Genomic DNA, 24,187 nt, shown 5'->3' with positions numbered 1-24,187 from the left:
AATCATGACACACAAGTATGCCATGTCATCATTGTGACACGGCTTAAAGGTCGCATGTTGCGACCTTTATCATTTTCGCAAAAGCTTTACATATCAGTTGCTTTCTATGAGACAGTTTAGCACGTAAAATTGTACTACCTCATGCAAAAAACGAAGTATTTAACATTTAGGGCGATCTTTTACACCATGAGCAATAGTGAGCTTGTGACTACACATAACACGTACTCTCTCCTCTTTATTTTTAAGCTCAATATTGTAGATGGTGATTCTTAGCTTGCCCATAAAATGGGGATATAGTGAATGTAGTGACTGGCGGGTCACTAACATCCTCTTGCCACGAGCCATGTTCCAACGGAAGCAAGCAGAAAGTGACACTTGTCACCTACTTTTAGGTTTTTGTGCCACTTGCTCTCAATATTATTATTGCAACGGTACAACACCAATAAAGAAAAAGGTGGGTAACCTCACCTTTATATAAAAATAAAAGATGTAACTTATAATAGTAACTCAAATTAAAGTAAACTGAAATGTGAGATGATGTAGAAGAGAGACAAATTTATACATACATGGTTGTAGGTAACCTCACCATTTCTCGTAAATATGGACGGGAAAGTATATAACAAGACTGTGTCTATTAGTCGTATCAGGAGAATGTCGGGGCTTGAAATGGTCTCTACACCGGTTTTAGATTCTCTAGAGTTCTAAAATAACTCTATAAGGTAGAGTTTCAGCAATATCGATCATTGGATGAAAAATCAATGGCTCATATACTATCTCTTCAAAACCCCCTTTAATTTTTCTCATTAATATCCATCTACTGATTTTCCCTTCCCATTAATATGAGCCATTGATTATTAACTCTACCTTGTAAAGTTTTATTAAAATTATAGAGGATCCGGACTTCTCTACACCATAGGGAACTCCCTACTCATGGATCTCGACACTCGAGTTAGGTGTTATTACCACCCGAAGAATTAAGACAGTATGAGTGTCTTTCAAATTATGCAAAGAAGCATGAGTATTTTTCATGGCAAACAAGTTGGATTTTGGACAGGCTAAATTCTCAGTATCATTGATTCATTGTAACTAAAAGTCATTTACATATCTTTGACTGACAGTAGAAACTCAAGAATGTTTATCCTGTTTCAGATCTAACAACACTTCAATTTCATTTTTGCCATTTTCCTAAATATCCCCATAACCATAACTCAAATCTCCAGATCCATTCATTTGTTTATTAAATTTATTTTTCAGAATTCAGCCATCAGGCTCAGGCTCTCCTTAGTCCCAAGAATTTGTCCAACTTTCCAAGTAGCAACAAGCCAGTGACTGTGACAGCTACGTGTCACAGTGTCACATGTACCAGGAGAAACAGCCTTGGTCGTGGAAGCCATAGACATAGTTGACTATAGAGTTATAGATTTGCAATTTCATTGTATTATTATGTTGGGTGGACCAAACCTTAAATGATCACCAACATTTAGTATCTTATTTTTATTCTAGAGTCTTATACAAAAGCTATATTTTCTGTGTTTCAGTAAACCCCTTGTGAGTGAGATATGGAGCAATAGAATATCACCATGGGACGCACGTCGTATGCCTCCCACTAGTACAGCATCTTCAGGTGCGGAGAAAACTCTACCTTTTTGCACACTGACATAATACCCAGTGAGAAGAGAAAAATAGCAGCAAAATCCAACTCAAAAACTGCAGATGTCATGGGCAAAAAATAATACTGTAGAAATATAGCATAGGAGAAAGATGCTTCTTTATCTTTACCTCCTCAAATAAAGGCACCACTTTGCACGAACCCTGCATAAGTCTAATTTTTGGCACATGACAATTAAGATATGCATTATGCCTTATTGGACCAAACCATCAAAGGTTGGTGAAGGTAAATATGATTTATTCAGCGGTACTGAATAATCGAATCATGTAGGTAAGAAACATTTAATACTGATAACGGTAGATTGTTGCATAAAACCAAAAGCGGCTGCAGAGGTTCCAACAAGCACAAGAGTGCTGAGTTTCATTCTTCTTAGTTAAGTCACACAGATAAAAAGTTTCACATCGTCACTCTTATCTAATGCTAACCCATAGCGTACTTCTGTGTCCAGCTCCTAGCAGTAGTCTCATACTTGTGCTTGTCCGTCTTGTACATATGAGCAATCTCGGGGACCAAAGGATCATCAGGGTTCGGGTCTGTCAACAGAGAGCAAATCGAGAGCAACACCTACACACATCACACCTCGTACCGTTAGCCATTTGTTAATGAGAATTATAAAAGCGACTAGCTTTATTCATGTGCACTGAAGAACCTAGACAATGCAATGAGATGCACCTGAATGATTGACTCAAAAGCACAGTGATGATTCAAGCAAATATAAGATGGTGCACTAAAACAACTGTTGCTCGGTTTGACCAAGACTCTATAAGAAACCTAGTACAAGTTCCCATTGGATTTTTATAATTTATGTAGCCAAAGCCAACACAATATTTGATCTTTATATTGGTAATTATATCCACAAGTAGGCCATTTCAGTTTCCAGATCTTTTACAATGAACCACCTTTACTAAACTTAAGTTCTTAAGACACTGTTCTTGCTACAGGTGCTCTCAGTAATGCCACTTCTTAATGTGGAGTTCAATTATTTTCTTGGTGTGGGTATGCCCCCTTGGACTTGTGAGGAGAGCACTCATTTAAGTGAAGTTTAAAAAAGAAAAAGAAAATCCCAACTCACCAAAAAAAAGTAATACTTCATAATAAAGTTCCCAATGAAAAACAAAAAACATACAGTACGATGGAATATGGTCTATTACCCTATTCATGTCAACATGTTTGGAAAGAAAAGTCTAAAATGGCACACAGCACTATCACCAGAGGGAGAGGGGATGGACACAAAAATTGAAAAAAATATAGACCTAAAAGGTTGAGGTAGTTCTCAACAACAACACGATCAACCAGGTGACAATATAGCACATACATACTCTGTGTAGAATACTGGACCAACCTACTCAGAAGATATAATAAAAGCATAAAGCCCCCATATCTCACGGTCAAGAACCATACCTCTACTTAATTATAGATTTGGAAACTTATCTAGTCAAGGTACTAGTTAAATACAATCACTATCAAGACCTTCAGAAACATGATACTCTAGAGACTGAAGCCAGACTGTATAACAAAATGAAACAGTATCTTAAGATAACCACCTTGGAAATGGTCAAGGCAGGGCTCCATTGCTCCTTCAAGATATCAAGACAAATACTGCCGTTACTGTTAATATTAGGATGATATACCTTGGTCTTGAATGCTACCTACTCAAAATAGTTTCAAAAACAATAATTCTGAGTTAGAAATACATTTGCATATTCATTGCTCAAAATGAAGAAAATCAGCACCAATTGCTTCTAAAAAAAACCTCTTTTCATTCTACCTCTTGCCTGGGTCTTTTAGAATGAAAATGCAATTTAAAGGAATGTTAGAAGCAATTAAGATGATAGAAAAGCATATTAGATGCTTATTACGGGAGAATGGTTTTTATATCATTCAAAATTTGTGATTTTAACCCAAATATACATGCCAATAAGCAGAATTATCACCACAAAATACTTGCAGAATTAAAGATACACAGAGATTGCGGTCTATAACAATACTGATAACACCATGGTTATTGCCTAATTGGTTTAACAACTACTAGTAGTTGCTAGTTAAACTGAAAAGCCATCATAAAATATTGGTACTGCACATCTTCCAGAAGCAATTCTATTCATATACTTGTAAGTCGTAATAAGACATTATAAAGGTATGCACAACTTGCCATTTTCAGCACATAGGGAGTAGTCAGGGTTTAACAAGGTTGAATTTTATGTAAATCCAAAAATTAATCCCCAATTTTGATGTGGCCTTATTGTTGGAGTTTAAAATGGCTTTAGTTGAAAGAGTGTCGACCAGAATTTTTTTGCGTTGCCATCCAATTTTGAGAAATCAGAAATATATTATAAGGCTAGTGGAAAAGGGGATTAAAATGAGGCAAAGGGACAAGAATGCCAAGTAACAGACAGCTGGCCTAAGCAATGTGCCACAAAATGACTGTACACTCCTGCAATAGTTGTTAAAGTGAATTCTCTTTATCACAATATGACTGTAAACTCCTGCCGGCCTAAGCAATGTGCCACAATGACTGTACACTCCTGCAGGAACTGAGCGATAAACATATTACGTAATTCACTAATGCACATGCAGCAGCTTGAATTCAGTAATATGCTCATTGCTCAGTTGAGTTGTATACAGGCAGCTCTCAATCAAGTCTATAACTCTCTATATCCCCAAGTCATATAAAGTGGTGGCAGACTTTGCACTTTTTCTTAACAAAGGAACCCGGTCCTTTTCCTTGCAGATTAACCACTAACGTTATCAGTCGATGGACAAACCCAGACAAAATGAGAAAAAGATCCACCACACTTTTCCTCAAACTCATTTGTTTCTGTCGATTTTGTTAACAGATGTACAACAAATTACGCTAACATATATTTCTGATTTATATAAAATATAAAATTATATGCCTTCTTTAGACAGTCGCATAATATTTCCATATTGTTTGTGTGCAATTAAAATCGATATTGGTATTCTGTTTTGTTTCTCCACTAGATGAGTCAAATAAAAGACATGGCAAGATGAAAACGAGTTCAGACACAAGGATAAATCATGGATGCACCGGAAGTGGAATATTGTACAGTTCAGCTGATACCTATTTTGTGTACTTCAGTAATTTAGGGTCCCGCCAAGGTTTCGAAAAACTAAATTCTGTAGTGGTTTATAAATTATTTTAGGGTAAAGTAAATTTCTAAATTCAATTATTCCTTTATTTTAACTTATTAGACTCGACAATTAATCCTTAGAGAGAGCTCACCAAGGAACAACCATTCTCTCTCGTCACGGATTTATCATAAAACTGACCTTTTCTTTCTATCAACAAATTAAGCTTATTTGTACATAGAGATTGTTCTCCAATAAATATGTTTATTTTTTGTTGGTTTAGAGTTAGTTTTTTTTCCTCCAGATCAATCGAAAATGTCAGAATATATCTTTTTTCATTCACGGATCGAAGAGAGAAATATACGGAGAACTTACCATCTTTATTGCTTCATTTATTCCATACGATATTCAAAAAAGATATAGGAAACTTGAAATGAAAGCTTCTTTCATGCATGCATTCTCCATCTCATCAAAAATATGGGATGCATGGATATAGAAATAGGGCCCTATCCTAATATCCATAAAATGTTGTCGCCTTAAAAAATATCCCTTCACCTCCCGGTAATGTACAAGTATTTTGGATCCACCTATGGATTTTGAAGCCTATGACACCAACTTCCAAATATAACTAAGAAAGTTCAGCAAATCTTATATGAGGCGGACTTACAATAACTTATTGTGAGGAATATATAGTTTATAGTAGGATAACAACTCTTAAAACAAGAAAAGTTACTTGAGCCTAACAATAAATTATTGGAAGCCTGCCTCATACAAGAATTTGCCAAGAAAGTTAAGGCGAGATATTTTATTTAGGTGGAAAATATGATCCTATTGCTTTTGTTAATTGGTAGATGGAAGACTTAGCTAGAGTATCCAAAAAGTCCAATTTGCTAAGAATAATTGGAACGTCCAAACAGCAAGAAAACAACGAATAATTGCTTTGGAAGAAATCAACCAAAAATCTATTCGCCATTGAGTTTCAGGGGATAATAATATGCTAGACTAAATTAGCATATTATTAGCCTAGCATATTATTAGCCTAGCATATTATTAGTCTCCCATATTATTAGCCCTTGAAACACAATCACATTATGAACATTAACTTCAATTGTGTTACAAGCAAGAAAGTGTTTAAAACATGCTTTTATGAAAAAGATTTCAATTAATAAATGGCAAGTACATATTATTAAAGCCCTTTTCATAAAAGATTGTTTTAACACAATCATCGCTAACTAAGTACATATTATGATCCCAAAATTCCACCTTGTATTGTCATAGCTTAATCTAATTTGGTTGACAAGGCTTGTTTGACAATTGCTTAGAGATGTCACGTTCCTCTTCAAATCAAAGCTTACTCCCAAGAGATCCCAAAATTAATCATACTTATTATACCCCTAATTTCCAGGTTTTTTAACCTAAAGTGTAAGATTTGCCTAAAAATGAATTTTAGTCTAGCATATTATTAGCTCATGAAACTAATATCCTAGAACAAACGTAAGGATGCGACACCGAATAATTATGCCACCAATTAGAGATGTTTGCTTCAATTCTGTTGAAAAGAGTGAATAGAAAATGAGCAATTCCCTAGTATTACCTCACCCAGATTTAAAAAAAGTTCTGAAGTTGTTCTCGGATGCTCAAGAAAAGGAACAACGTGTGTCTTGACTTTCTTCAGCCAAGAAAGGATTCCAATACCATATTTAGTAGAACACGATAACTAGGAAGAGATGATATATTGTACCAGTGAAAATAATCTATTCCACAAGTACAGGTTATCGAGAGTAATCTATTCCACAAGTATAGGTACAAAGCATGTATCAAATAAATAATGAAACCACATCATCCAACTAACTTTATAGCATGGCCACACCAGAATTATAAATCATCAAGCCATAGCTACAGCTGAATCCAACAAAAAATGCACAAAAGAAAACTACAAACATGATCAACTGCAACTATGTTAGCCTATGTCATAAATAAGTGCCCTATACTCGGTCTAACTATAAAGTACAAACCATCTTAGAATCAACCAGTTTTCATCTTGCCCTGAAACCTTCCTTCACTATCTTGATTGAAACACAGTATCCTCAATAAATACATACAAAACAAAAGACCCCAGAAGGCGACAGCTCAGCAACCGAACAGTAGGTAGATTGCATTCTGAAAACCATGCACTACTTCATGAATTAGTGCTGTAAATACCACCCAGGCACCCACAATAAAGCACTTATCAAAACCTGATATTTTAGATTCTTAAGGAAGAAGTCTTCACAAAGGACTATTTGATAACATATGCAAATCCATAGATCATTTCTTCTTTCAGCTACCACATTCTACCAACACTTCGTTAAAACCTTTTGAACTTAAACTTCTCATTCAACACTTGGACATCAGGGTCCAGAAGATTTTTTTATTTATCCAACCATCATCACAAAAATTTCTACCCCAGCTTACCCTCTAAGATGCCACTATTGACAAACAAACGAAGCCAGAAATATATTATACATATAGCGCTCATGAAAAAAATATCCCCACCAATTCTAGTTTTAACTTCCAGCTCCTTGAATAAGCACCGTTCTTAACTATCCAACAATCATTTAAAAGTTACACTGATGACTTCACTTTCCACCTCTAACTTTAGCGCCTCACCACTAGGGTCACTTGGTGCAGGTCAATTTTCAGATCAATGCTTCTCCACTAGATTTCATCCAAAAGTATTACTTTCCTCCCCAGCCTTTTAATTTCCTACTAGTTTTGTTTCTCTCAACCCTAAATACCAATGCACCCATAAGTATCAATGTACCAACTTGAATAGCTAAGGTTTGCTCATTCTTCAATATCAAACATTCATATAGATCTCTACAAAACATGAATCATGAAATAGCCAGCTAAGTATCATTCCATATAAGGTAAAGATACAAGAGGACTCCTAGAAAGGTGAGTGGGAGATATACTTTGTCAACCACAATTAACCAAAAGTACACATTGCCAAGGAGCAGCAAGGCAGAAGTTAACCAAATCCAAAGTACCTCAGTAAATTATCAAAGCCATGCACATAATTGCATACCCCAAGCAAATTTTCTTACCGTTAATCCTTCTAAGTCTGACAAAGCTTACATGAAAACACAACAAAATAAAAAGGCAAACCCCACTCTAAAGAACAATTGCACAATCTCAATTAATCTATACGCAGCAATCATGTTGGTGCAAGGAAAAATAATACACACATACAAGCTCTACGCAAGGGTCCCAATCACATAAAAGACACAAAAAATGCCCTTCTTAGGTTGCCAACATGCTACTTGTGAATAGTCTTGACACTTCCATAGAACTTCACATGAAATAGCCCAACCTTTAATGAGACCTTTGATTAAATATTGTTCGATACACGAAAATACGATGGATGGGGACTAATAAAAGTTCGTCTAGAAGGAGCTACTAAAAGAACAATCAAAAAACTTTTTGAAAGTTTTCACAAATACTTATAGCACAAGCTTTTCGGTCGGACGTGTGACACAAATGGCTATGATAAAGGCGGTAATAAGATTGTAATCAACACCACATATCTAAATGGTCTTGTGTGTATACAAGAAGAATCCATCCAATCAAGACCAGGTAATTACAGAAGGCAGAAATAACTGAAAAACACATTAACAAAGGCAACTTGACAAACAGCAAAAGATACATTATAAGCAGAGCATCAAAATAATAAGAAGTTAAGACAGATTTCGTGCATTTTGCAGCTGGCTGCCATCAGAACCAAGGGTTTGGAGATTTTGGACATGGTCAAAGAAATAAAAGACCGTCGAACAAAAAATGGTCCAAGAAAATGCCATCTAACAGAATATGGTACCAACAGTTTCTTTATTCTGAAGCTTTCCAAAACTGTCTAACATCTTTTTAAGTCCTTGGATCCGACAAAGAAAATATGGTAACAACAATTACTATATTCATATTGTATCACCAATTGTAATAGGTTGCCTGAGAGGCTGAGATCATATGCTATCCAAGGACGAGAAAAAACCTCACCTTTGGTGGTTTAAATGGATAATCTGGAGGGAAATGAATATTCACTAGGAACACTCCTCCAGCATAAGGACTTTCACCAGGACCCATAATTGTTGCTTGCCAATGGAACATGTCTTCGCCAACTGGGCCTACAAGTAAAAAACAACTAAAATTATAAAATACCTAGCAGATGAACCTACATTCAGCAGAATACTTTTAACTATATCTTAAAAGCAACAAAAGAAACAAGATTTATAGTCTTAAAGCTCATATGGCAACCAAAAGACACTGAGTTTACAGCCTCCACATGACATGAATTGCATCAACAAGACAAAGTGAATGTCAACTTCTTCTGTAAAGCTCTGCCAGCAGCACATCTTTCATATCAAAAGATGAAAAATATTGTGCGGAGAGAAGGAGACCGAGCAGCATAAAAACCTCCTAATGCTTTAGTGTTCGCTAATTTGGAAAACACACAAGTCACAGGCCAGAACACATTTCACTGTGCTAGTTTTAACAGTTCCAAAACTAAATAAAAAGGCCGTCTCCTACCAAACACGGTAGTCAGAGCAAGGAGATTCAGTACATACTATTTCTTCCCAAAAACCAGCCCAAACATTTCACAAATTAGATCAGTTACACTGTACAGCTTAAATACTAACCCTAATTGATTTATACCACTATAAAGTAAGATACGACAGCTCCAAAAATTGATTCTCGAGTTTCACAAAGGATAATCAAGGAATAAACCACGATCAAACAACACACAAGCGTTACATATGCATGCAAGTCACCTCGTAGAAAAATTCAACGAATTTCAATGAGGAATCCGTAAATTAGGATAAAAATATGAAATTTATATACTAAGGCAGATTAAACAGAAATTCGTGCAACAAAAACTCAAAAAAATGACTCGATCAAACAATAAATCATCAATTCAACTAGTCTGCCTTAAAATTTGACCAAATTCAAGAGAAAAAAAAGTAAATTAAAGCGAGAAATTAAAAACGACGGAGAAGTAGAAGGAATGAATTACCAGCACTGCAGGAAGTGGGAGGATCTTTCTGAAGATCCTTCAATTCCTTGAGGATGCGCTTGGACGCCATGAAAAAATCCTAGGAGCTTCGCAAAACCCTAGAATTCGACAAAATAGCACTTCGTCGAACACAGAAGGGAGAGTTAGCGTAAAGAAGGTGGGAGAGAGGAGAGAGAAAGCAGTAGTTGTATATATATAGAGAATACGGACTAAATACGTACAGTAGTAAAATACCTGAGATGAGATCCTCCTGCCGAAAGTTCAAAACGAGGGTTATGCAAAATTGTTTGTTGATGGGGAGGTATTTATTTATAACGCTGTGGATTTTAGGCTTTCTAGATACTCGAGGACCGGACGTTTCATCTTTCTTATTTGTAAATTAGGAATAGGGTGTGCACCATAGCAATAATTGTGTATCGCATGTGTTAGCTATTTAGGTGTATTGTATACATATATTCCGTATATTATATGCTCATATTAGGATTATTGATCCGTGTATGATCCGATAAGAAGATCGTGAGTTGCGCTAAGAGTTAAGGCCTTATTCACTGGATCAATTCGAATTTGGTGATGCTCGGATGCATCATTTCATCTGATAAGTGTTAACTATACATCTAGTGGCGGGTCTTGGGTTAAAAAATTGTACGGGAGTGAAGGCCAAGATCTGATCATTGAATTTCTTGTTCAAAATATGAGTAAATTATTGAACGCTATATCATTTTTATACCTACAAAATGGAAAAGTAATTTATAAAGGTTTGAGCCCTAACCAACCCCTAATAAGATACGTTGCATTCATCCACATGTTTAACATGTTTTTCTTCCAAAATTTTAATAAAGCTTACTCCTTATTAAATATGCAAGCTGTTGGACAGTATGATGTTGACTTCATCAAGTCAACACAGCAACAAGATGCAAGGCAATCACACCATCCCAATGCTGGTTTAGCACACAGTAGATCACACCCCATGTAACTGAATTGTAACAAACTATTGCCAGCTAGATTATTACAGCATGTGTATTGGAGTATTATGATTGGTTGTTAGGATTGTTGCTGCTTCCTGATTGGTTGAGCATTGCTGTCATCCTAGTAGTATTTATATTCCTAGTTGGCCTTCTCTAGTTTGTATTCGAATAATCACAAACTTGTATTCAGATATTATTCTGAGTTTTCCTCATTCTAATATCAGCTTAGCTGCTCAGTTAATAGCAGCTACTAAACTACATCAGTGTTCTTCATTTTCAGTGAATGATTTTCCTCTAAACTGTTGATTTCATCATGGTATCAGAGCAGCGTTTATAGATTCTGGATCAGTGCTTCATTCTGAACTCAACTGTGCAATTTGTTCTAAGTTCTCAGACGATCAATTTTGAGGGTATGTTCATCTGTTCTCATCAATTCTGTGAAAATTCCTCAGTAGCAGTTTGTTTTTGGAGCATCTGAATTTGATAGAGTGATTCCTGTTGTTTCTCTTCATTTTTCTTGGATTTAGATTCTTCAGTTGATTGATTCCAGTTATTTCCTCATATTCTTCTGAATTTCTAGTAGAAATTTGATCTGAATACTTAGATTTTCTTTTAAAAGAAAAATTGTAAAGCAATTATGGCACAACAAACACCTCTTCTTCCTAATCAAGATCCTGCTAGCCCATTCTATCTGCATCCAACTGATAATACAGCAAATCAGTTAGTTTCTGTAAAGTTCAAAGGAGAAGGTTATGGTGATTGGAGGAGAAGCATGATGATCTCTATGTCATCAAAGAATAAGCTAGGGTTTGTGAATGGAACTCTGGAGAAACCTGATGCAACTCATCAAACATATCAAGCATGGATGAGATGCAATGATATGATGATTTCTTGGCTGTTATTCAATTTGGATACAAATATAGCCAAAAGTGTGTTATATTTTAACACTACTAGGGAAATCTGGGTAGACCTAGAGGAGAGATTTGGTTTTGTTTCTGGACCACAGTTGTTTTCTCTTGAACAACAAGCAGCTGAGATTACACAGGGAGGACAAAATATTGCTGGTTTCTTCACAGAGATTAAGTCTATTTGGGACAAGATAAGTGCAGCTAATCCACTGCCTACATGCACCTGTAACCAGTGTACCTGTAACTTGACACAGAAGATTTTTAAGATGCAACAAGATCAGAGGCTAATGCAGTTCTTAATGAAGCTGGGAGAACATCTAAGCACTGGAAGAGGAAAATTATTGATGATGCAGCCATTACCTACTATCACTCATGCCTGCAGAATGTTAGCACAGGAAGAGAAACAAAGAGAGATTAGTGCACTATTGCAACATGAGAACCATGCTCTTTAAGCTGATAGAAGAAGGTACAATGATTTTCAAGGGAGAAACAACACTTACAGGCCATACCAGTACAACATGACTGGAAGTGGCAAACCTGGATACAAGAAACCATTCACTTATTACTGTGAGCACTGTAAAGTGAATGGCCATAGCACAGAAAGATTTTTTAAACTGCATGGTTACCCATCTGGTTTCACTGGTTTTAAGAATGACAAAAGAACAGCTGCTGCAGCCTATTCAGATGAACCTTATGGAGATGATATGACTGAATATCAGCAACAGTTTCAAGCTGCAGAAAGGGAACAACAACCAGGATTTCTGACAGCAGAACAGTGTACTCAACTTCTAAGCCTATTAAGAAAACAACAGAATGAGAAACCTACTCCAGAAATGCAGAATGAAGAAGGAGATACATCTGGCCATGCATTCATGGCAGGTAATACCTTCTGCTTTCTCACTTGTGCTCATTCTAGTTGGTTACTTGATAGTGGTGCTTCAGATCACATGTGTTCAAGTCTCAATATGTTTGATGCTTATGAGCCTATCACTGACACTAATGAATACATAACCATACCTGATGGAAGAAAAGTAGCTATTCTACACAAAGGGACAGTGACTTTAAATGGAAACATTCAATTGAAGGGTGTGCTACATGTGCCAGATTTTCAGTATAACTTGTTATCTGTGAACAAATTGTGTCTGGACCATCAATGTACTGTCTCATTCACTGCTGATAAATGTTATATCCAGGGCCATTTAATGAAAAGGACACAGGTTCTTGGTAATGTGAGATCTGGATTGTACAACATTGATAATAAAGACCAGAAAGAAGAAGAGACTGCTACAACAACTTGTCTTTCTGCTGGTTCTGCAAATAACACAGAGGCAAAGGTTTGGCATCTTAGACTTGGACATATGCCTTTCATTAAGATGAAACATGTCATTAGTTCATTGTCTACTATTGGTCATAGTGATTCTATATGTCAGATATGTCCTGCTGCAAAACAGACTAGATGTTCTTTTCCTACAAGTAGTATTAAAACTACTAAAATGTTTTAGTTGATCCATCTAGATACTTGGGGTCCTTATAAACACAAAACTTATAATGGATGCTCTATGTTTTTTACCATTGTTGATGATTATACTCGAAAAACTTGGACTCACCTTTTAAAGACCAAAAATGATGTTGTAAGTGTAATTGATTCTTTTCCGAAAATGGTAGAAACTCAGTTTGGTACAAAAGTTCAGTGTGTTAGATCAGACAATGCCTTAGAACTGTGTGAAGGTGATCTCAAGAAAATTCTTCTGAGTAAGGGAATTCTACAACAAACAAGCTGTAGTGGAACACCCCAACAAAATGGGGTGGTTGAAAGAAAACATAGACACCTATTAGAAACTGCTCGAGCTTTACATTTCCAGTCCAAATTGCCAATCAGATTCTGGGGAGAGTGTGTTCTTTGTGCCACCTACTTGATCAATAGAATGCCCTTACAGAGCATTGGTAATCTGACACCATATGAGAGGTTACATGGACATAAGCCACTTTATGATCACCTCAGGGCATTTGGGTGCCTATGTTATGTGTCTACTAGCAAAGCTCACAGGAAAAAGTTTGATGCAAGAGCTTCACCTAGTGTATTCATAGGATACTCACCCTCTCAAAAGGGTTACAAAGTGCTAAACACTGTCACAAACAAGATCAGTGTATCCAGAGATGTTATTTTTCATGAACTGCATTTTCCCTTCCATCATCCTATTGATGATCATTCTGATCTTGCATCTGATCTTACAGAGTTTCCTCCATACATCTTCTTACCTGTACATACTCCTCTTCTTCCTGATCCTGATCTAAACCTACCTTTTTCTCCACAAACAATCCCAAACATCTCCTCCTCTTCTTCTTCTACTTCTACCAATCCACTACATACTCCACTTTCTTCCTCTGATAACTCTCTTCACTCTCCATCACCATCTCCTGCAAATTCTTCTACTTTTAATCCCGGTAGTCTCACTCTTGATCTTTCTGACATTCCTATCAGAAAGTCCACTAGAGCTACAAAACCACCTAATTATCTAAATGATTACCAATGTCACAGTGCCAAACATTGGTGCAATCTTGTTTCTTACTCCACACTTCCAATTCAATTTCATGTTATGGTTGCTAACCTTAATACTATTACTGAACCAAAGAACTACAAAGAAGCTGCACTTAAACCAGAGTGGATTAAGGCAATGGAGAAAGAAATAGAAGCTCTACTTGAGAATCATACATGGGAGGTGGTTACTCTTCTAGATGGCAAGAAACCCATTGGTTGTAAATGGGTGTTCAAAGTCAAACTTAGAGCTGATGGCACTTTGGAAAGATGTAAAGCAAGACTTGTAGCTCAAGGTTATACTCAAAAGTATGGTGTTGACTTTGAGGAGACTTTTTCTCCAGTGGTAAAGATGGCTACTGTCAGGTGCCTTATTGCTTTGGCTGCCAGCATGAAATAGACTATTTATCAACTTGATGTGAACAATGCTTTTCTCCATGGAGATCTACATGAAGAAGTATACATGAAGATGCCTGAAGGTATCCCAAACCCTGGTATCAAGGTGTGCAGACTCACTAAATCCCTTTATGGTTTAAAGCAGGCTTCTAGGCAATGGTTTGCTAAACTACATGGGGAACTACAGAAACAAGGGTTTGTGCAATCCAAGAATGACTATTCTCTATTCATTAAGAGAGATTCAACATACATTACTCTTGCTGCAGTTTATGTTGATGACATCTTACTCATAGGGAACCATGTTCCTACCATCAATTCTCTTAAGAAACATTTGGATGCAGTTTTCAGTATCAAAGACTTGGGTGTTATGAGTTATTTCCTTGGTATAGAAGTTGGCTATCTTCCTGATGGGGTGGTTCTGACACAAAAGAAGTTCACCAAGTCTTTACTTGCAGATTGTGGTTTTGACTTGACCAAATTTGCTGTCACTCCTCTACCAATAAACACCAAATTACTTGCTGAAGAAGGGTCACTTTATGATAAACCAGAACTTTACAGAACCTTGGTGGGAAAGTTGAATTTCTTAACCCATACAAGACCTGACCTTAGCTTTGCAGTGCAACTTCTGAGCCAATTTATGCACCAACCTAGGGATTCTCATGTTGCTGCTCTCACACATGTTCTTAGATATGTTTCTCACACAGCAGGCCAAGGTATTCTACTGCAGGCTGCAGATTCTCTCACTTTACAAGCTTTTTCTGACAGTGATTGGGCTGCTTGTCCCAACACTAGGAAGTCAGTGACTGGCTATGTATTGCTATTTGGCAATTCTCCTGTGTCTTGGAAGTCCAAGAAACAAAGCACCATTTCTAGAAGTTCTTCAGAGGCTGAATACAGGGCCATGGCTGCAGCTGCATCTGAAGTCACTTGGTTGGTTCGTTTACTTGAGGAGTTTGGTGTGACCAATTTGAAGCCAGTTACCCTTCACTGTGATAACTAGTCAGCTATATACATTGCCAAGAATCCTGTCTTCCATGAGAGGACTAAACACATAGAAATCGACTGCCATTTCACCAGAGATAAAGTGCTGGAAGGTCTCTTACAACTCACTTATTTGCCAACTCACTCTCAATTAGCCGATGTTTTCACCAAAGCTCTACCTTCACCTCAGTTACATGACCTCTTATCCAAGCTAGGTGTCTCTCCTGCAACTCCTAGCTTGAGGGGGGGTGTTGGACAGTATGATGTTGACTTCATCAAGTCAACACAGCAACAAGATGCAAGGCAATCACACCATCCCAATGCTGGTTTAGCACACAGCAGATCACACCCCATGTAACTGAATTGTAACAAACTATTGCCAGCTAGATTATTACAGCATGTGTGTTGGAGTATTATGATTGGTTGTTAGGATTGCTGCTGCTTCCTGATTGGTTGAGCATTGCTGTCATCCTAGTAGTATTTATATTCCTAGTTGGCCTTCTCTAGTTTGTATTCGAATAATCACAAACTTGTATTCAGATATTATTCTGAGTTTTCCTCATTCTAATATCAGCTTAGCTGCTCAGTTAATAGCAGCTACTAAACTACATCAGTGTTCTTCATTTCAGTGAATGATTTTCCTCTAAACTGTTGATTTCATCACAAGCAAATATTTAAGTCTACTTGCAAATTGATTTCCTCGAACCATTTGTTGTTATTTTTCATTTTTATACACTACGTATATCAAATATTTTATTTATTATTTGATGGCTAAATGTTAAAGTTGATTGGGTTTTTTTAATACTCCTTATTCACCCGTTTTACACGCAGATTACGAGTGGATGAATACAAATGATGTTAGGCATGTGATAGATAAAGGCCGGTAAAATGGATTGAAAAACAGATGGGTAATGGTGAAGCCTTCATTTGATCTTAACCCGACCCATTGTCATCCCAAGCTGAGAGATAGCGGAGAAGTTATATCGTTGTTTAAACAAAAATTAGAGCAAACTTAGTCCCAATATTAACGTTTTATTTGTTGTTAAGATAAAAAGCAACTCCCATTTGCACTGGGACCAATTGTCCTATAGTGAACAAAAAGATAAAATATGACTGACATGTAAGATTTGTAGGTTGTTCTAACTATCGTCAATTAGTTCGGGATGGAATTCTAACTATCCTGTTTTAGTTTGTGATGTAATCATGACAGACTTATATGGGGTAGGACTCTCCTCCAACGACGAAAGCCTATTGATTTACAGCTTTACACCTAAGTAGATTATACGACATGAGCTCGACTCGATCCATGGACCATATCCTTTACTACTATCCGGATGTAAGAACTTTCATTAGTTGTTGGTTGTTGGTTATGCGGTTGGAGAGCTTGGTTAACTCTAGTTCATATAAATTACTCCGGAGTTTGTACTCCCTCGATCCCTAAATTTTTGCTCTTAATATCAAATCGTGAAAAGTAAAATGGAGCAAAGAATTAGAGGCAAATGGAGTATAAGTCACCAGATTATTTTGTTGATAGTTTACCTATGACTTTGCAATGGCCTATGGGTATCAAATCCTCAAAAATCGTAATAAAATGCATCTGAGTAAGGCCCTGTTTAGTTCACCTTATTTCAGGACCTTATTACTTATTTCAGATTTAATCATATCATATCAGATCAGATCAGACCAGACCAGATCAGACCAGATCAGACCAGACCAGACCATATCAGATTATTATTATTATTATTATTATTATTATTATTATTATTATTATTATTATTATTGGTATATATTTATATCATTGTTATTATTGTTATTATTATTATTATTATTATATTTATTATTATTATTGGTATATATTTATATCATTGTTATTATTGTTATTGTTATTATTATTATTATTATTATTATTATTATTATTATTATTATTATTTTATTACTATTACTGCTTTAATAAAAAAAAGAATGTTGTTGTCGGTGCAATTAAAATATATTATTTAAGGCATAAAAAACATCAACAAAACCTTCAAATTCATCATGTCCAAATTAAAACCATTAAGTCCAAATCAGAAACGATATGATCATGTCATGTCCATAACAGAACTGATTTTTATAGATCAGAACCATTATATATCCAAAGCAGAACTGGTATGATCAGATAATATCCAGATCATAACTGATATGTACAGATCATGTCCAGATCATGTTCAAATCTGCAAAGATCTTGTCTACATCAGAACCGATCCTTACAAATCATGTATGATCCTTACAGAACCAATATGTTCAGATCAGAACCGATTTGTACAGATCATGTCTAGATGAGAATCGATATGTCCATATTATAACTGGTCTAGATATTGAATCTGTACAGATTATGTTCAGATCAAAATTGATCTGCAAAGATCATGTCCATATCAGAATCGATTTGTACAGAACATGACCAGATTAGAACTGGTCTGTAAAGATCATGACTAGATCAAAACTGATATGTACAGATCATGTCCAGATTAGATATGTACAGATCATGTCCAGATCAGAGTTGACCTGTACAGATCATGTCCATATCAGAACTGATATGTACAGATCATGTCCATATCAGAATTGATATGTACAGATCAGGACTGATTTGTACAGATCATGTGCAGATCAGAACTGGTCTGTACAGATCATGTGCAGATCAGAACTGATCTGTACAGATCATGTGCAAATCATAACTCATATGTACAAATCATGTGCAGATCATATACAAATCATGTCTAGATCAATATTCATCTGTATAGGTCATGTCCAGGTCAGAATTGATACACACAAATCATGTCCAGATCAAAATCGATCTGTCTAGATCAGAACCCATACGTGTAGATCAGAACCCATATATTCAGATCGATATATCTAGATCATGTTCAAACCTGTATTGATTTGTCAAGATCATGTCCATATCAAAACCCATATGTCTAGATCATGTCCCATATGTCCAGATCATGTCTAAATTTAAATCGATCTATTTCGATCAAAACTGATATGTCTAGATCATGTCCAAATCAGAACTTGTCAGTACAGATCATGTCCAGATCAGAACTTGTCTGTACAGATCATGTCCAGATCTGTATTATTCATGTTCATATCATAATCGATCTGTCCATATCATATCTAGATCAAAACCAAATTTGTACATATCTTCCCAAATTAGAACCGATCTATACAAATCATATCCAGATCAGAACTTATATGTCTAGATCATAACCGATCTATCTAGATCATGTCTATGTCTATCTAATATAAGGAATAGTTAAATCATGAGAAAAGTCAAATAAATAATAACAATATTATAAATTTGTGTAACATTTATTTTACACGTAAGTCGTTTAATATTAATAAATGTAGATTTTTCTTTAAACTTAATTCTGAATAATCAGATCAGATCAGACCAGGCCAGATCAGACCAGATCAGAAAAAATAAGTTCAGTTCAGATCCGACCAAATCAGACCAGACAGGAGAAATAAGGTGAACTAAACGGGGCCTAATACTCTTCATCACGAGAATATTATGCAAATTCGTTGGATCTCCTTGAAAACAAGTTGTATCAAGAGACAACGAGACATTGAGAACCAACAAGCATGAAAATGCCTCAAACTAGTTTTCTTGGACTGAAACATATTTTGCTATGTTAAAACATGCCTTCTATAAGAATTTAAGGAGTCCTGCATATTATAGATGTGATTGCGCAAACCCTTCTCACTTGCAGGAAGAGGGAAGCCCCCCCTGATCTGAAGATTTGGATGACTAGTAACTAGCTCAAATAATCAGTAAATTAGATATTCCATTGACAGATTTTCACTACAAAAAGTATTTTACAATTTACACCATAAAATGCCAACCCTTTTCAGGAAATGATCATAATACCATATCTTTATGATCAGAATGGCTAACGGCGTTGTTAACTTCAAACGATTTGGGAGTTGGAAGGACTTCCCTAAACCTATAATAGTAGTGCAAAATTAAGGATAATCCATTGCAGTAAGCCGTGAAGGTTCAAGACATGCACAACAAATACGAACACACAAAACATGCATTATCAGATTGATGATACAATATAAAGAATGGTATGGAATAACTGAAGTTAGATGGAGGAACAGTTATCCTGCATTGCAGTAGCCAATTCCAATAATAAAACTAGGATATTCAGTAATTTAATGACAAATAACACATTTCAATACAGCTTGAAATGAGAAATACAAGTTACAACTTACAACAACCATCACAAAACAACCAGAATAGGTAATAACAAAAAAAAAGGGCACTATAACATGTCTTCTACAAACCTACTATTTCCAGAGTTCCATCTGATTTTGGCCGTGTTTAACTGTTTATAAAAATACCAATGATTCAGATAACTCGATGGAAGAATTTTGAATCAGAAAGAGGAGTCAAAATAACATAACTAACCAGCTAATGTGGTGGACTTGGTGCGGAAGTCGTTTCAGGGTGAACCTCTGCAAGAGAATTCCGTACATCCTCAATCATCTTCAAAAGATCGGTCATTCTGGGTCTCTGATCTGGGACCCTGGCTACACAAGTAAGAGCAATCTGCAACATCTCTACCATCTCTTCTTCAACATGAGAATATCTCAGGATCTCGAGGTCAAAGACTTCAGCAGTCCATTCCTCTCGTACTACTGAATGAACCCACCTCACCAAATGCACTAGTTCGTCACCCCCAGTTGCATGGACGGGTGATTTTCCAGTAAGAAGCTCGAGTAAGAATACTCCAAAACTGTAAACATCTGATGCTTGGGTTGCCTTCCGTGTGTCTGTCACTTCAGGAGCTCTATAACCAGCAGCTCGAGAGATAGGTGGAGCTAATGGAGTCATTACTGTAGCTAATCCGAAATCTGAAACACTACCATATTTCTGGGAGTTGAAGAAGATGTTTGAAGACCTAATGTTACCGTGCACGAATTTCCCCCCGTTGACTGAGTGGATGTGAGCAATTCCTCTTGCTGCTCCTATGGCTATTCTCAACCGTGTTTCCCAGTCCAAGGGAATCCTATCTTCTCCTCTTTGATCTGTAAAAACATAGAATGATCAGCAAAAACATGAATCCGGGAACTGGGAGTACAAGCAAAAAGATCAGAGGCAAGAGAACATCAAGATGCAGTGACAAAAGCCAGAAAAATGCACCTCTAATCTGACTTATTCCTGTGGTAAGACAGGGGTTCCCCGTCATCAAAAAAAAAAAAAAAAAAGACCATTTTGTCCTGGTGGACATAGAACACCAGTCAAGCAGTTAACAAGAATAAGTGAATCCCACCCCAGGGTAAATGGGTGATAAAAGGAGGATACACAATTAATTAAAAAAATCAGCAGTTGTATACTTGTTCCGAGTCCAAGTAGTAATTTAACAAACATTACTGCTACCAGTTCATACAACTCAAGCTCGCAGAATCTTTTAAAACACGCTTCCAGAAAGACAGAGACAACGAACTAAGACAAGAAAATCAACAAACTTAAGCCGTTGTTTACAGAAAGTCCCGATATTCCTTGTATCTTCAGCTACCTGTCTTTCTGTTGTATTTGTGACTCGTTCAACCAAGAAATCATGATGAGCAAATCATAAGTCGTACACCGCTGAAACAGATGGAATTTAACATCTTCGAAACAGGCAACACTTAAACCAAGTTTAAAATAGAGTACTTAATTGGGAAATCAAGCCGAACCCCAAGGAAATTTGAGAATTTACAAAGCAAAATTAGACCCAAATTTTTGCATAGCTAATCATTATCTAACTCATCAACCAAAAGTCATAAATTACAAGATAAAGTTTGAGTCATGATCCTCAGCTAGAAGACTTGTGAGAAATTGAGAAATAAAACGACTAAGAATTGCATAAGTGAAATAGGACATATGTTATGGAAATAAGAGATGTAAAAGCAACATATTGATTAACGAAAATAAAGGGATGAGAACAACATACTGTGTAACATCGCAGAGATACTCCCCTCGCTGCAGTGATCATTCACCATTAACTTTTCATCCCTTGAGTAGTAATAAGCTCGAAGTGCAACTGCATTTTCATGCCTAATGCTACCGATCAATTCCATTTGTTGTTCGAACTCCTTTTTCCCAGCGCTTACCTCTTTCAGCCTCTTGACAACCACAACATTCGCATCCTCCAAAATCGCCTTATAAGACATACCAAAAGTCCCCTTCCCCAAAACTTCAGCAGAAGCCCTCAACAGATCTTCCAAATCAAAAGCATAATTACAACCCTCGAAGAACACGAGCCTATTCTTTGAATCCTGACAACCTGAGGTTGCTTTCTCAGGGGACCTGCTTCCCTTAGGAAATTTCCCAGTAAAACCATCATCATCCTTTCTTCTTAAACAACAAGCAAAGAACAAAAACCCAAATGCTACAATCCCCAGAACACCACATGCAATTACAATTGCCAAGAACCAAGCCTGCCTCCACCAATTCCTTGGCTTAATCAGCCTACCACCAGGAATGGGCGACAGATCAGACTGCTCAACCAAAGAATTCACTAAATCAACATCATTCCCTAAAAACGCAGACTTAGGAAACCTTTGCAACGACTTCGGGACTATGCCATTAAGATTATTATTCGACAAGTTTAACACTTGCAAATTTGGTAACCCCAAGTCAGGAACCTCACCAGAGATAGAATTGTTAGAAAGATCCAAAGCCGAAAGCAAGTTCAGACTTGAAATCGACTTAGGTATACTCCCATTAAAACGATTATTCGACAAATTAAGCACACTCATATTCTCCCAAGTAGAAAAATCACTAGGCAAAGGACCAGAAAAGTTATTAAACTGAAGAAACAACATAGACAAGTTCTTCAAATTAGCAAAATCACTAGGAAATGTACCACTAATACCATTCTCTCTTAAGCTCAATATCTGCAAGGCTGATAACCTACTAATAGTATCACCCGGAATCTCCCCGTTAAACCCAACAGCCGGCAGTCGGACCGAGATTACCCGAGTCGAGTCGGCATTACAAGTAATACCAGTCCAATTACTACAGATTGAAGTGCTCTCACTCCAATTAAGAACATGTAAATGTGGTACTTTACCAACAAAATCCATCAATGCTTTCTTATCATCATCAAGTAAACTAGCATTTACCTCATAATTAAACAACCCAGAAAACAACACCATAAAAACAGCATAAAAAATTGAAACACCCCTCATTTTCTCTCTCCTCTTTCCTTGCTGGGTTTTTTCTGGGGTTGCTGAAATTTTGCTTGTTTCTCCACCTCAAAGACCTAAAACAAAATTTAAACAATGTCCGCCGTTAAACATTCATACATTCGAGATTTTGAAACAAAACTTCGCGCTAATTTCAAAAAAAAAGCAACAGAAAAAAGTTACTGGGTGTTTGAATTTGTTTCTTTTGGTGTAATTATTTTTTAACAAAAGTGCTAAATTAACCCCAAAAAAAAGTGCAGAAACCGAGGAGTTCAAGAAGAAGAAGAAGATAAAGTGCACACAAAATAAAAACGACAAAAAAGAAAGGAATCGAATCTCAAACTACCATTATTACTTTATAGAGATATTAACAGTACCTTGCTTTTTCTTCATCATCTCAGATCTGAGTCAACAATGGCGAAATGATGAATTAGTACGACTAAATGAGGTAATTAAAGTGGATTTTTTAGTGAATTGACAAGGTTAATGAGGAATTAATGATGATTAAGATGGAAAAAGGAATGATTATGTTGGAAGAACTTTTTAGGTAAGTGAGGGTTTAGTGGAGGAGGAGAGAGAAAGTGGGTAAGTGAGTTGAGTTGAGTTGAGTGGAGTGGAGTGTGGACTTGTGGAGTGGGAGAATTGGGTTGGGACAACTGAAAATGGTCGTTAAATAGTTCACCGACGAGAGGGAGGGAAGTCAACATGTGACTTCTTTTTTAGTAAGGAAATTGGTTTAGATGCAGGCAAGATCTACCAAAAGGGTATGTGGCCGTATGGGTATCATAATTTTATTGCGTATTTGGCATATATGGGTTCTATACTTCTATATCATCTATTGGGCTAGTCAATGTATGTAAAACGATTTCCTATTTGGGTTTGATGGTTTAAAGTTCAATGATTACGGTTATCAATTTAGAGTCTATTTATAACATCGAGTATATCTCCATAGTTTTAATATACAAAAGCTTTTGTGTAAGACCGTCTAACGGTTAGACAACCTTTTTGGTACTAACTAAAATAGTGTAAAACATAACTATAAGTAATAAAATCATAACTAATTGAATAACAAAATAGTCAAGGTATAAACACAAAAATTTATGAGTCGAATAGTTATATTTTAGAACAAACTTATTAATAACTAAAACTCATAAAATCTTAACTAATTGATACTATTGCTTAACTAATCAGTTTCATTGTTTAACTAATTGGTTCAGTGCTTAACTAATTGGTTCGGTTGCATAACTAATTGTTTTCGTTCCTTAACTAATTGAATTTCAAACTCAACTAATTGGTTTCGCCGGTTAACTAATTGGTTTCGCTGGTTAACTAATTAGTTAAAGTGCATGCATAAAAGTGGTCTAACCGTTACACCGTCTTTCCTAAAAG

At 36.3% G+C, this 24,187-nt stretch overlaps 3 protein-coding genes across 3 annotated transcripts; 1 reads left to right on the top strand and 2 right to left on the bottom strand.

Moving 5' to 3' along the window:
• Window positions 1–1,936: 1,936 nt before the first annotated feature.
• On the bottom strand, window positions 1,937–9,971 carry LOC110778366 (ubiquitin-conjugating enzyme E2 10). Its single transcript, XM_021982925.2, has 4 exons — window positions 9,804–9,971; window positions 8,789–8,916; window positions 3,214–3,318; window positions 1,937–2,233 (listed from the first exon to the last, which is right to left on the bottom strand). The coding sequence occupies exons 1-4, from the start codon at window positions 9,871–9,873 to the stop codon at window positions 2,090–2,092; spliced, it is 447 nt and encodes a 148-aa protein (XP_021838617.1). The 5' UTR covers window positions 9,874–9,971; the 3' UTR covers window positions 1,937–2,089.
• Window positions 9,972–14,675: 4,704 nt separating this feature from the next.
• Window positions 14,676–16,221, top strand: LOC130463659 (uncharacterized mitochondrial protein AtMg00810-like). Its single transcript, XM_056832856.1, has 3 exons — window positions 14,676–15,564; window positions 15,613–15,943; window positions 16,164–16,221. The coding sequence occupies exons 1-3, from the start codon at window positions 14,676–14,678 to the stop codon at window positions 16,219–16,221; spliced, it is 1,278 nt and encodes a 425-aa protein (XP_056688834.1).
• A 3,531-nt stretch (window positions 16,222–19,752) lies between these two features.
• On the bottom strand, window positions 19,753–23,506 carry LOC110778350 (probable inactive receptor kinase At4g23740). Its single transcript, XM_021982915.2, has 4 exons — window positions 23,176–23,506; window positions 21,562–22,875; window positions 20,034–20,653; window positions 19,753–19,950 (listed from the first exon to the last, which is right to left on the bottom strand). Exons 2-3 carry the CDS (start codon window positions 22,799–22,801, stop codon window positions 20,037–20,039), a joined length of 1,857 nt encoding a protein of 618 aa, XP_021838607.2. The 5' UTR covers window positions 22,802–22,875; window positions 23,176–23,506; the 3' UTR covers window positions 19,753–19,950; window positions 20,034–20,036.
• Window positions 23,507–24,187: the final 681 nt, after the last annotated feature.

This window comes from Spinacia oleracea, chromosome 6 (genome assembly GCF_020520425.1).
Source record: "Spinacia oleracea cultivar Varoflay chromosome 6, BTI_SOV_V1, whole genome shotgun sequence".
Classification (NCBI taxonomy): domain Eukaryota; kingdom Viridiplantae; phylum Streptophyta; class Magnoliopsida; order Caryophyllales; family Amaranthaceae; genus Spinacia; species Spinacia oleracea.
This window is presented reverse-complemented; position numbering and strand designations above follow the sequence as displayed.